Below are 13204 nucleotides of genomic sequence, written 5' to 3' on the forward strand. Positions count from 1 at the left end.
TTCTCCACAGTTTTGTAAAGGAACTGTGCTTTTGACCTGAAGAAATAGGTGGTTTTAGCAGTCAGTAGTGAAAGAGCATTTGAAAAGGGTGTGCTTTATATATTTCTCCGTGGTTCAGCTTTACCAAGAGCTTATGTGCCTCTCATCAGTGAAGACATAGTGTAGTTGATTCCTGTGTGTTGTGACTCACACACAGTATTAATGCAGCCTCTGGTAAAAGAGGAGGTTTGTTCCTGCCTGGAGCCCTAATCTCACCCCAGCGTCGTATTCCTTGGGCTCATCCAGCACCTTAAAATACAGGATAGTACTTTTGCTCAGTAACAAAAGATACTCTTTTTAATATGATGTTCTTTCGATTCAAGTTTAAATCTTTTTTTCTGTCACTCCCTTCTTTTCCAACTTTCCAACCACTTCTTGAACCTCCTATTCAGTTACTGTGAGAATAGCCCCTTATCACCCCTGTACTGATGGAGAGTTGCTACAAGGAGGGTCTGGCTGTGGCTTTCTAAAGGAGCCTTACAACCTCAGTTATGTGATATAACATGCCTTCTATAGACTGTGTTGCTATGTATGTTTTTTCTCTTCCTTTTCAGCTGTCCCATCCCAAATACGTATACCATACTGCTAGAGAATGGGAATTCAAGCAAAGCACAGTTTAAGATGAAAATTTTTTCCTTTGTCAATAATTCTGTGGTCTACTTACACTGCAAAATTCGTATTTGTATGGAGAAACCAGGAAGCACCTGCAGGACGGTAAGTGTTTTGCTCCAATGTGGTATTTTTCGCTGACGTGCCATATGCAGTCCTGCTATGGAATTGAAGGAGTAATGTTTCCAAACAAAGTTTAAAATAGCTCTTGAAGTTTGTCTTCATTGTCTGCTGAGAGGAGAGAGGAGTGGGGAAGAACTACAGCCTTATGGAAGTGTCAGCCTTTCTTCCTGCTCCTCATCCTCGTAGTTAAAAGCATGGAACTTGCATAGAAATGGGGAAATCAAAGTTGGGGAACCTGAGAACTGAACCTTTCACCTCTGCATAGGAGTGGCTGGAAGGCAGTGAACAGAAGTCACAATGAGATAGACTGTTCAGAAATCTGTCAACTCAGACAGACATGTCACAAAAAAGCAAGCACCCATATTGGCAGTGTCAGCAGGAAAGTCTGAGTAAATTGATTTTGGATGTTTTTCTGTCCCTTTGTTTTTTTTTTTCCACTAGAGATTTGCTTCTCCAGGTGAGAGTTTAGGTGCCAGGAAAGGAAGCTCGGTGGCATTAAGTTTCTAGGGCTGTGAATCTAATAGCATTTATTATGGCTTTTTAAAGCCCTATTGCTTTATAAAGCAATAAACTGAGAAATGTTCTGATAACAACTTCAGTTTCTAATTATCTGTGCTCGAAAGCATTGCTTTGTTTCTTTTTACTTCTAAGTAACTGATACACACTGCCTCATCTAAAAATGTGTTGCTACCATAGAAATAAGAAAAAGTAGGTTTTGCTGATTACTTATTTTCTTCTTTATAGCAGACACACAGGAATTCTCCTCTCCCTCTGCCAACCTTCCTGGCTCTTTTTCTATCAAGGATGTTTTCATTAGCAGTTTGGTGTTCCTCCATTGTTTAACACTTTCCTCTAGCTCTAAACAACTCTGTTTAAGCCCATTATAAAGCAAACGATCTCTTCCTAAAAGATTGAAAATGGCTAACAGAAAATACTTGTTTCCTTTCTCAAAGTATAAAGCTTCCTCCAGATTTAAAAAAAAAAAGTAGGGACAGGAAACATGTCTGACAGATGGAAAGATGGCTCCAGTGTTCACAGCTGAATTTGTGGGTTAAAAATCAGTGCTTTACCTTTGGAGGAGATAGTGCGATCCCCGAGTTCACTGTGTGTCCTGCACATCTGAGGAGGGACATGGTGGTGGGTGCAAGGCAGAGGAATAAAGGGATGGGCAGGACAGGGACTGCATGGACCATTATGGCTGCTGTAAGGTATCAGAGAGTTGCTTTGCTAGGAGCTGCTAGATTTGCTGTTAGAACAGGCTTTAGCTGTATGGATTAAAGTTTAGGAAGACACTTAACTAAAGGACTGGCTTTGATCTGAATTACAGGGCTCTGTGATGGGGTAATTCTGCTAGCCCAAGATGAGGTTTGATTGAGATGATTGACATCTGCAGTAAACAAGGCACAGCAGAGTTAATCAGCGAGGCCTTCTTCTTTCATATATTCTATATTATTCATATATATATATGAGATATATTGTTCTTTCTCCTATGCAAAATTTACTGCCTATGAAAAGTTAGTGAATTCAGTATCTTGGATTGAGATTAAAACGTTATGTGGAGAAGACAAGTACTAGGCACATTTACACAGAACAACAATGGCTTTTACAAAGAAAGGACGGGGACCTGCAGCAGATGTAAAGATCAAGGAAAATTGGAGCAAGAACAGAGTATGTTTGGAAATAACATGAGATGGTTGGGAAAGTGCCCAGGGTCTGAGATCTGATCCTCTGATCTGTCTGCTACTCTGGAGAATACTGACTTGCTTCAGGGCAGGTTTGCTTCAGCTCTTTGCCCACAAAATTGAGACTTACATTTTGTATTATTTCTTCTTACCCAGTCTTTTTATTCCCTGTTTTCTTGGTGGAGGAGAGTAAGGTGCTCTAAAGTTTAGAGTAGAAAAAAATAGACAGAATGGGAAACAATGTAGTAAGAAATGAGTAAGAAACATGACTTTGAATGGGAAGAGAAGCGATGTGCCGTGACCACCAGGCATATGTTTGGTGGAACGTGGCTGCTACATGGCTATGTGGAACCAAAATATCATTGACATCAGGGAGCCTCTATGTAACTATATTCTCTAATGGATCTGCCTAGCTGGAAAAGCTGTTCGAGGGTAGGCCAAAGTGGGTATTTTTCTGGGGGCTAACCCAGCTAACGACACTGTTGCTGACAGTGGATTGTAGAAGTTTTTTCAGTGTAACCAGGCTGATAACACTGGTGAGACATTCTTATGTAGACGAGCTGGTAAGACACCCTTGCACTTCTCTGCTTTCTTTTGCTGATTATAGTATGGTACTGCACTTTCTCTGGTTTTATGTGCACTTCTAGGAGAGCTACTGTATCTTTTGAATAACCTCAACAGGCTATGGTTCCCATCAGAGACCTTTAGGTTGCAACTTAAACCAAAAAGGTAGTAAACACACTGAACGGCGCTACCAAGGAAGTGTGCAGAAGATTAGTGTGCTGTGTATTCTGCAAGTGCTGGTCACACAAAGCTAAAGCAGCATTTCACAGGGCAGGGCGTTCAAACTAGTAGTTCCCAGATTAGTAGTTCACATGTCACTGAAGAGTTGTGCGTTGCTTCAAAATGACACACAGCTTGGCAGGGGCTCAAAGTTGCTGCTGCTTTTGCTGGTGCTGGTTGTAGTATCTGCTGTGCTTGCCATGGGCAGCAGAAACATCCAAACAAAAATGTTTGCAAAACCCTGGCATATAGAAATAGTGAGAAGTTTATTCTCCCATAAGGTTTCTCTAAAACAAACTGAAAGTTAATAAAAAGAAAGATCACCTGCAGTAAATGTCTGTTCACAGGAGTGTTTTCCAGTGTGGCTAATTACAGGTTTTATACTGATGTTTCCCTAATGCCATTTCTTTTGAACCTCCATTTCGTTTAACAAAGCATAACATTAAGAAACAAAAACCCCAATGAGTGAGAATAGCACTGGACTTTCACATACTCATCAGAAGGCTTTGTATTTTTAATTAGTAAGCCATATTACTTGTTGGAGCTTGAATTGATTGTTGCAGAGATGCCATGCAGTTCGATCCCTGAAGACTGGTGAAACCATCGCAATGCACAGAACATCCTGGGGACCCCTGTGTAAATCAGCTGGTGAGTTACAATAGGTGCTTACAAAAATAGTAACTATCATTTCAAGATTCTTTTTCACTGGCAAATGAACATGATGCAAGGTTTTCATGCCCTTCTGCATATCTTTGAGGAGCAGGAGTTCCTACTGAAGCTGTGCGACAGTCTGGAAAATCATGTGCCCTCCTCAGTGAAGTGACTGTCATATTGTCAAGGGAATGTAGAAAGGAAGAGGATAAAGTGTTTTGTGTAGCTTTTTGCACAGAGTAAAGAGTACAGCAGCCACAAAATCAAACAGTTATAACAATTGTGAAGTGTGAAAGCAGCTTGGATCTTTTAGATTGCAATCAGGTTTTCAAGGGTTTACCCTCTCATCAGACTGCAATTATATTGAGCTCTGAAGTCCTAAATCAGAGATGATAAGAGATTGTATTGTGTTTCCTTAGACTCCCTGGTATTGAGTTCATTACTACTGTGAGGGAAAGTGGCAGAGCACAGCTGATGCACAGCACCTTGGTTAATCTGGTGGAGTGGTAGAGTACAGGTTAATAGAGAGTGAACACCAGCACTGTGTACAAGCAAGGTCTAGTTTGTTATGCATCTGCCTCTTCTGCATTTACCACAGTGATGTTTTCAAGGTCACGTGTGGCCTCTAGCATTTTTGGTCATTTGGCCTCCTCCAGCCATTTGTTCATATCTTATTAGTGTAAAACACTCACTGAGAATATTTGTATACACCAGTATCAGAGTTTTAACACATGACTACTGTGAATAGACAGAAGTCACCCCCTTTCCTCCTGCTGGTTGCCTGTTTTGCCAGTCACTTAACACTCTTCTGATTGTGGAGATAAGTTAATACTGAACTGTTACCAGGTTCAGGGTATTTTTTTCTCTACCGTGATGATCGCAATGTTCTTTTGTACCTAGAAACTGTCTCTGACTTCGCATATTGTATTTTTCTTCCATTATATGAAGTATTAGTCTGTTAGAATAGGCCTTCAGTGTTGATTTCTGAATTAGTTCTTTTTTTAAAACTTAACAATTAATACAGCTTTCTTTGTACAGTACTTACTTATATCAAGTAGATCTCACTCGCTGGAGATCCCAGTGTATTTCTAATATTGAAAAATGGTCATTACACAAAAGGAACTCTGGTGAGGGGAGCTGTGTTTGGACTGTACTACACCGATTCTTAGGCAAAGGTGGCACTACTAGATGTCTTCTCCTATTTCCAGTTTGGATACTCACATTGCATTTTAAGTGTGAGGCTAGACCTAGACAGTTATATGCATCTCTGTGTTGAAGGAGACAACATGAATTATCATGTCAGGTAAGCTGCTGCAGTGAAGCATGAAAAAGGCTTTAACTGCTCTCTGCCTGTACTGCCTGGCCACATACTATAGCAAGGAACACTGATACTTATCCTCAGGAAAGCCTGTTCTGTCTGTGTCTGGCTACAGGCTGCCACTTCCACTGTGCATCTTCTTTTTTATTCCTTTGTTTCATACTGAAATTCAGAAACAAGCCTAGCTAGATTATGTAACACTGCTTTGGTGCGTGTTGGAATGATGCCCTGGATGTTATGTAGCCTGGACACTGCTACTGCATACCTTTGTGGCTGCCAACTGTGCCTTTTGGCCAAAGATCTTGTCTCTAATTACAGGCATGAATGCATCAGTATTTGTCTTCTGTGCAGCTCAGCTACTGTACAAGTGCTTGGCTGAATAACTGCTGTCCTGAAAATGTGTGCAAATAGATGTTTTTGTAGGTGCATCAAGCATTTACAAGAATTAATTAGAAGTGTGCAAGAATACATGTACAAACATTAATAGAGGCATGATATTAAAGGGAGAGGGGATTCTGCTTGCAGATTTGGACAAATACATGGAAGTGTCTACTTGTGAACCAGGTGAACATGTTCTGCTGATGGTCAGTTGAGCCTAGGGAGACAGCTGGCAACAAGAGACTTGACTCTTGCCCACACATAGGCATTTAGTGCTCATGACCCATGGTGCCCCATCCTTTCCTTCCCCTTGGTGTCTGGGTACTATTCCAAAAGACTATAGGTCTTCTGCAGGTCCCATGCCATGTCTGCCAGACCTGTGCAGACATTCTAGACACCCTTGGGCTTCTCAGGTGGCACTAGATGCCTATGTTCAGGCTACAGCATTGAGCCCACAGTGACCACTTCTGTGTGGCTCACTTACCTGCCTCCACTGACTGCCCTGGCCAGATTGCTGCTGACTAAAATGGGAGCTTAGAGACCCATCACACATGGAGAATCCTTTCCTAAATACTTTGTGTTTAAAGAAATGTTACATATGAGATAAAAGCAAATCAAGTGGGTTTTAATAATCATAGGTGAATGGGAGCGGGATTAAGATGGGAGAATGCTTCACCTTTAGGGTCATTCTGAAAGTAAGGCAGCATTTCAAAAAGTCACCAATGCTGATCCTTTAATTCTTATTTTAACAGAAAATTCCAAAGACACATCACACTCATGTCTGCAGGGACTCTATACTTGTATGTAAAAAGAGAACTTGGACTGTGGCTCATGGCCTTTTCCATGAGAATCACCCTCCCCAGAAGGCTGATTCACTTCTGTATCACAGCTCTGTGCTTCAACATGCATGTTGGTTAATTTGTAGGCAAGGTTTGCTTCTTACCCCAGCAAAAGATTTAGGAATTTCAAAGCTTTTTTCTTTCACCTCTTGTTTGTTTTAGCATCTGATTTGAAGAGAGAGAAGGAGGCTGGGATGGGAATTGGATACATCATCCTCATTGCCTTTGCTGTGTTTGGTTTTGTGCTGGGAGTTTTGAGCCTTCTCATTTTCCAGTACCAGCGAAAGACGGGAAGATACAACTTCAGAATCAAGTCTGACAACTTCGGCTACCAAGTGTTCTACGACTAGCGATTTCCAGGTTACCAGATGTAAGTACTGAATTATGATCAGTCACTTTTTTTAGATGTTTATCTCTTCCTAAAATGGTTAAATACTTGCAGATGAGCATCCTCTGTTTAAGGGTATTTAATCCTCCTGTTATGTTTGCTGCGGGAGAAGGTCATAGAAGTAAGAATGAAATTCTTACTCTTCTTGCCTGTTTTCAAATGCTGCACACTACAGAGGAGGAAGACAGCCTTCTCCATCTTCCTTCAAGGCTTCTGTCTCAGTCAGAGTAAATGACACACCACCTTAGAACACCAATAACCATTTCCACAAAAAGCATATCACTTTTAGTTCTGGATCATGGATTAGTATAATAAAGGAGAGAAACTTTACCACTCTCTATAAATCTGCTTCAGAAGCTAACTTGCTTCAGAAGTTATCCCTTTCTGCAAAAGCTTGTGTTTATTTATTTATTTTTTCCGAAGGGGGTGTTTTTCAAGAAAATAGTAGAATGTTAGACATAAAGAGCTTGAAATATTGATAATGCATAAGCAGTGCTTACAAGTGCCTGGAGAGAGTCTGAAAAGACAGCCCTGAGGCGTGTTAACCACTACCACACTTTCTGTCTTTTCAGCCTGGGAATTTTACACTCTTCCAGAATACCATAAGATTCAACACTTTTTCTGTAAAATAAGTGTGTTCTAGCTGCTCACCACCATGTGTATGTTTGTCCCTTTAAGAGGAGGAGAGACAGGTGAGAAAGCTGGCTTGCTGAAAAAGAACACCTAGCATTGCTTCGCAACTCAAGGATATTTACTGAGGATCAAATTCTGTTCCCAGGAACAGGCTTATCTGACATTGTTACCAGAGTTAGTCAGTAACTCATTCCTGATGGAGGCCTCATACATGACAATGCAGCTGCCATGACCACAGTAAATTCACTAGACTTATCATGATGGTATTTGCGGATAAGTTAGTTCGCTTCACTAAGTACAATAACGCTTAATACATATCACAGAGAAAGGATAGGGAAGACTGTATCCCATGTATCTGGTTGTAAAGCCTTGAGTAGTCACTACTAGCTCTATTTCCCTTAGTCTTATATTACGGAGATCACCCTCTGTAGTCATCTATGGGAAGCTCCTAGGAGATCGCTGTAGGTGAGGGTGATTGCTTCCCACAGGCTGGGCAGGGCTGCTTGTCAGGAGCCCAAAGGGAAGGTACCTGGGGCTGCTGTACAGTTCCATCAGTGGTACAGGTCCCACTAGGGAGCCATAATCCAGCATAAAGGGCATATCTAGGTCCATTAAATTAAAACCTATATATGAAGACTCTGAGTGTCCCCACAGAGCAAAGAATGGCTTGTCTTCATTCATCATTCTGCTCTCATGAGTGGTCATGGGTGATTGCAATACTTGATAGTAATGAGAATTCTGGAGTTGTGCAATGTTTGTAGCATAAAGGATATTGTCAGGCTCGTAACGCTTATATATCATGTTGGAATCTCGGCTAATGGCTCCTTTTAGATGCTGGAACTACTCAGCTCTTCTTTCCTATGTATTTACTTTCTTTGGAAGGTAGTTGATTATCTTTCTCAATCATGATTAGTTTGGTTTTTATTTTTTCTAGTTGGATCATGTCTCATCACATGGAGAACTGAAGCTTGTCTTCACTCAGCATTTGGCTTTCATTACTCTTCACAATGATGGTCATGTTCCAACACTGACTCTTCCAAATTAATGTCACATATAAAAGGCTTCTATCCCCCCTCTTATTTATTTTTTTTTAGCAATCTGGCTCTTCTCTGGTGTCCTAAGAACTATTTGTGACTGCAGCTCCAGGTTGAAGTGAATTTTGGCATTTTTTCCCATGGATAAAAGAGAAGGGAAAAAAGAAAGACTTCATAGTTCTCTATTCCAGTTCCAAGATTTGGCTCTCCCACTGTGATATGTTGATATGTGCCCATCTTAGCATCACTTGTGCCATTACTATCGAGAAGCTGCATGTTTCTATAAATATTCCAGGAAATAGATCAGCAAACCCTTAAAGAGATCTCCTTTTCAGTTTGTAATTCACTATTTACTTAAGGTGAGGTTGAAACTTTGAGCTGCAGCAACGTTGAAGACCTAATTGTGCAACGCCTTAAGTATACAGAAGTTGGAGAACAAGTATTGGATTTGCCACCAAATAAAGAAAAGGCACCATGAATCTGGGGCTTAACCTACTCAGAGTGTTCTTCAGCGTGAGCTTTGAGATTTGATTGCAAATTCTTTAATCGACAAGGACTCAGTGAAAAAAAAGAAAAAGAAAAAAAGAAACGATTTTTGCTACTGGCAGCCCATGTTTTTCTAGATAAGTCAAGTGTACCTACGTATTCTGTTTAATTAGACCACAATGATTGTGCAGTCAAGCAACAGAATGTGCTGCCCACCTAAGTGATGGCACTCCAATTGCAATATTATAGTTACAAATTCAAGCTGAATTTTGGTTGACTGGAAGACCCTACTGTTAGTGCAGCAGCAAAGGTTTAGCTTGTGTGCTCCATTGGGTATAACAGTCTGTTCAACTGGATAAAGTGGAACAAAACCATTTTCCACACAGTCAGCATCTCCTGCAGGACTCTTTCCCGGGGAGCAATTCTTCACACTGCTGCCCAAGCCTCCAATTCAGTGAGCATGTTAGAAGATGGAGAGTAAAGCAGTGTGGTAACTTGTCCCCACCACCCCTTGGTTCTGATTGCTGCATGTGCTCCTACACAGTGATAGAGCCTGCTGTGTCTGGGTCACACGTAATTCAGCAATTTGCAGTGAACAAGCTAATTCCTCTTTAAACTCAATGGACACCATTATAAATAACTTAGTGGAAACTGGTCATTAACTTGAACTCAGAAATACTCTTAGTAGCCATAGCATTTAGGTACTGATTTTTGGTACAGAATAGCATTGGAAAGCTGCTTTTCTATCCCACTAGTCCAATTTCTGTTAGGTAATAAGACTACTGGGTATAGGATTTCTACATTTTGCAAAAGGTCATACTGATTGATCTTAAAGATTATATATACACCTTTTTAAATACATCAATAAACTGCAGAATAATCATTTGCATTGTGCTTTTCGTTTAAGTGAATCTATAAGGAGTAAAAATCTTTGACTTGTCTTTTCCTTGCTGAAATATCAGGTACCAAATCCTGATATAAAAAAAGATCAATTTGGTTGCAACTTGTTAGTGAAACTGCAAATTATCTTTGCAGTCTTAGAGTCTGATGAACATAACCATTAGTTTTTATTATGTAGGAGTCTCTTTTGCTCAGTTTGCTCTCAAATACATCATGTGTTTGCCTTTTGCACACAGTGAAAGGATAAGCTATTTTACTATAAATATTTTTCTAGTTTTTAGTACTTACAATCCTGAACTGCTTGAAAGTGACAGGACTAGCGATTTGCCTATTGATTTCAGTGGAGCTATGCCATTTACAAAAGCTGAGCACTAGTCTTCTGGGTGAAATGCAAAACAGCAGCTTGTGTTTGATACCTTGCATGCTCAGCAGAAACTTCTATTGTGACTATTTGAGTCTGTTTAGTGGAGTTTTGGTGTCTTAATAAAAGCACTCTTGTAACTTACTGTTGACTTTTGTACTGTTGTATTTTCCTTTTATGATTTAGTCACAGGTATTAAGCTGTGCACTGTGTGCATGTGGCAGCTTCTGAAGAACTGTTCAAGTATCAGTATAACATTCAAACATCACTCAAAACACAATACGTGACATTATCCAAACACCAATGGACTGCAATTACTAACAACTAGCTATGTACATTTACTAAGGTGTTCTGATTTTGGGTCTCTTTTTTCAAGATTACAAAGGGCAAACATATTTTTAGATTCATGCTTTAAAGCAAAGACAACCAAAACAGGATTCAACATTCCCAGTCTAATAATAATATTGCAGCAAGGCAGTGATCCAGTCTGAAACTAGTGTCACACCAGACGCCATTTGATTTGTACAGTTCTGACAGCTGCTCCAAAAGCAGGATATTCAGAGCTTACGCTCAGTGAAGCTAATACCTTGGGGGCATTAGTGGACTTGTCTGGACCCAAGTGTGAAAAGCAGGGAAGAGTACCTGCACTGGCTCCCAATGCTTCCTTTCTCATTCCTCTGCAAAAATGTTGCACAGCTGCCACTCGTTTTGTTTGTTTGTAATTTTTTTTCTGTGCTAGGTTTCATTGTCTCCTTTTCATGCTGAGGCACAGAACAAATGGTTCAGTTGAGGCATTATAGAATCACAGAATGGTTTGGGTTGGAAAAGATCTTTAAAGATCATTTAGTCCATGGGCAGGGACATCTTTCACTAGACCAGGTTGCTCAAAGCCCCATCCAACTTGACCTTAAGCACTTCCAAAGATGAGGTATCCACAACTTCCCTGGGCAATCTGTTCCATTGGTTCACCACCCTCACTGTAAAAAATGTCTTCCTTATAGTCAATCTTAAACAACCCTCTTGCATTCTAAAATCATTGTGCCTTATCCTGTTACTATAGACCTTGGTAAAAAGTCTCTCTCCACCTTCTTATAAGCCTCCTTCATATATTGAAAGACTACAATAAGGTGTCCCTGGAGCCTTTTCTTCTCCAGGCTGAACAAACACATCTCTCTCAGCCTTTCTTCATAGGAGAGGTGTTCCATCCCTCTGATCATTTTTGTGGTCCTCTGGACTCACTCGAGCAGGTCCATGTCCTTCTTATGTTGGGGGCCCCAGAGCTGGGCACAGCACTGCAGGTGGGGTCTCACAAGAGTGGAGTAGAGGGGGAGGATCACCTCCCTTGACCTGCTGGCCACACTGCTCTTGATGCAGCCCAGGATACAGTTGGCTTTCTAGGCTGCAAATGCGCATTGCCAGCTCATATCCAATTTTTCATCCACCAGTATCCCCAAGTCCTTCTCTGCAGGTCTGCTCTCAATCCCTTCATAACCCAGTGTGTATTGATACTGGGGATTGTCCTGATCCAGCTGTAGGAGTTTACACTCGGCCTTGTTGGACTTCATGAGGTTCATGTGGGCCCAGTTCTCAAGCCTGTCAAGGTCCCTCTGGAAGGCATCCCTTCCCCCTAGTGAATCAACCACGCCACTCAGCTTGGTGTCATCTGCAAACTTGCACTCGATCCCACTGTCCATGTCACTGATGAAGATATGAATAGTATTGGTCCCAGTAAGGATCCTTGAGAGACACCACTCATTACTGATTTTCACTCAGACATTGAGCCATTGACTGTAACTCATTGGACATGACCATCCAGCCAATTCTGTATGCATCTAACAGTCCATCTGTCAAACCCATATCTCACCAATTTAGGGACAAGAATATTGTGGGGGACCGTACCAAAGGTCTTACATCAATCCAGGTAGATGACATCCATAGCTCTTCCTTTGTCCACTGATGCAGTCACTCCATTGTAGAAGGTCACTAGGTTAGTCAGGCATGATTTGCCACTGGTGAAGCCATGTTGGCTATCTTTAATCACCTCACTGTCTTTCCTATATTTCGACATATCTTCCAGGAGGATCTGTTCCATGATCTTACTGGGCACAGAGGTGAGGCTGAGTGGTTGGTAGTTCCTAGGGTCCTCTTTTGTACACTTTCTAAAAATGGGTGTGATGTTTCTCTTTCTCCAGTCACTGGGGACTTCACCTGATTGCCATGACTTTTCAAATATGATGGAGAATGGCTTCACAACTACATCAGCCAATTCCCTCAGGACCCTGCGATGCATCTTGTCAGGTCCCATGGACTTAGTGTATTCAGGTTCCTCAGGTGGTCTTGAACCCGATCTTCACTTTCAATGGGAGGGACTTCATTCCCCCAGTCCCTGACTTGAGGTTCAGGGGCCTGAGGGATTTACCTTTCCTGATCCCATGTCTACATATCTAAGCAGCATCCCTATATTCTTCCCAGGATACACGTCCCTGGTTCCACTGCCTGTACATTTCCTTCTTACACTTTAGTTTGACCAGGAGGTCCTTACTCAGCCATGCTGGTGTCCTGCCTTCCTTTTCCGATTTCTTACACATGAGCATTGAGAGCTCTTGTGCTCTATATGTCCTTAAAGACCGGCCAGCTCTGTTCAGCTACTTTATCCCTGAGGATAGTTGCCTAGGGGGTCCCATCTACTATTTCCTTAAAAAACTGAGAGTTTGCTCTCACAAAATTCAGTGTTCTGACTCTACTCTTCACCTGGCTCATATACCTCAAGATTGTAAATTCCACCAGGGCATGATCACTGCACTCAGGCTACTGCCAATCTTGACATCTCTATTTAGTTCATCCATGTTGGTAAGTAACAGGTCTAGTAATGCTTCTCCTCTGATTGGGCTGTCTATTATTCTTGGTGTACTCCAAGAGTCTTCTGGATTGCTTACGGCTTTCTGTGCTGCTTTTCCAGCAGATGTCAGGGTGATTGAAG

At 41.4% G+C, this 13204-nt stretch overlaps 1 protein-coding gene across 1 annotated transcript in view; it reads left to right on the forward strand.

Moving 5' to 3' along the window:
* UMODL1 (uromodulin like 1) overlaps positions 1–8506 on the forward strand; it is a 53753-nt gene extending 45247 nt beyond the window's left edge. The window contains exons 19-22 of the mRNA XM_074860911.1: positions 594–753; positions 3800–3884; positions 6585–6792; positions 8378–8506. Coding sequence (XP_074717012.1) covers positions 594–753; positions 3800–3884; positions 6585–6772 — 433 coding nt within the window. The 3' untranslated portion in view covers positions 6773–6792; positions 8378–8506. The remainder of the gene's footprint in view (positions 1–593; positions 754–3799; positions 3885–6584; positions 6793–8377) is intronic.
* Positions 8507–13204: the final 4698 nt, after the last annotated feature.

Source organism: Strix uralensis, chromosome 2, assembly GCF_047716275.1.
Source record: "Strix uralensis isolate ZFMK-TIS-50842 chromosome 2, bStrUra1, whole genome shotgun sequence".
In the NCBI taxonomy this organism is placed as follows: Eukaryota; Metazoa; Chordata; class Aves; order Strigiformes; family Strigidae; genus Strix; species Strix uralensis.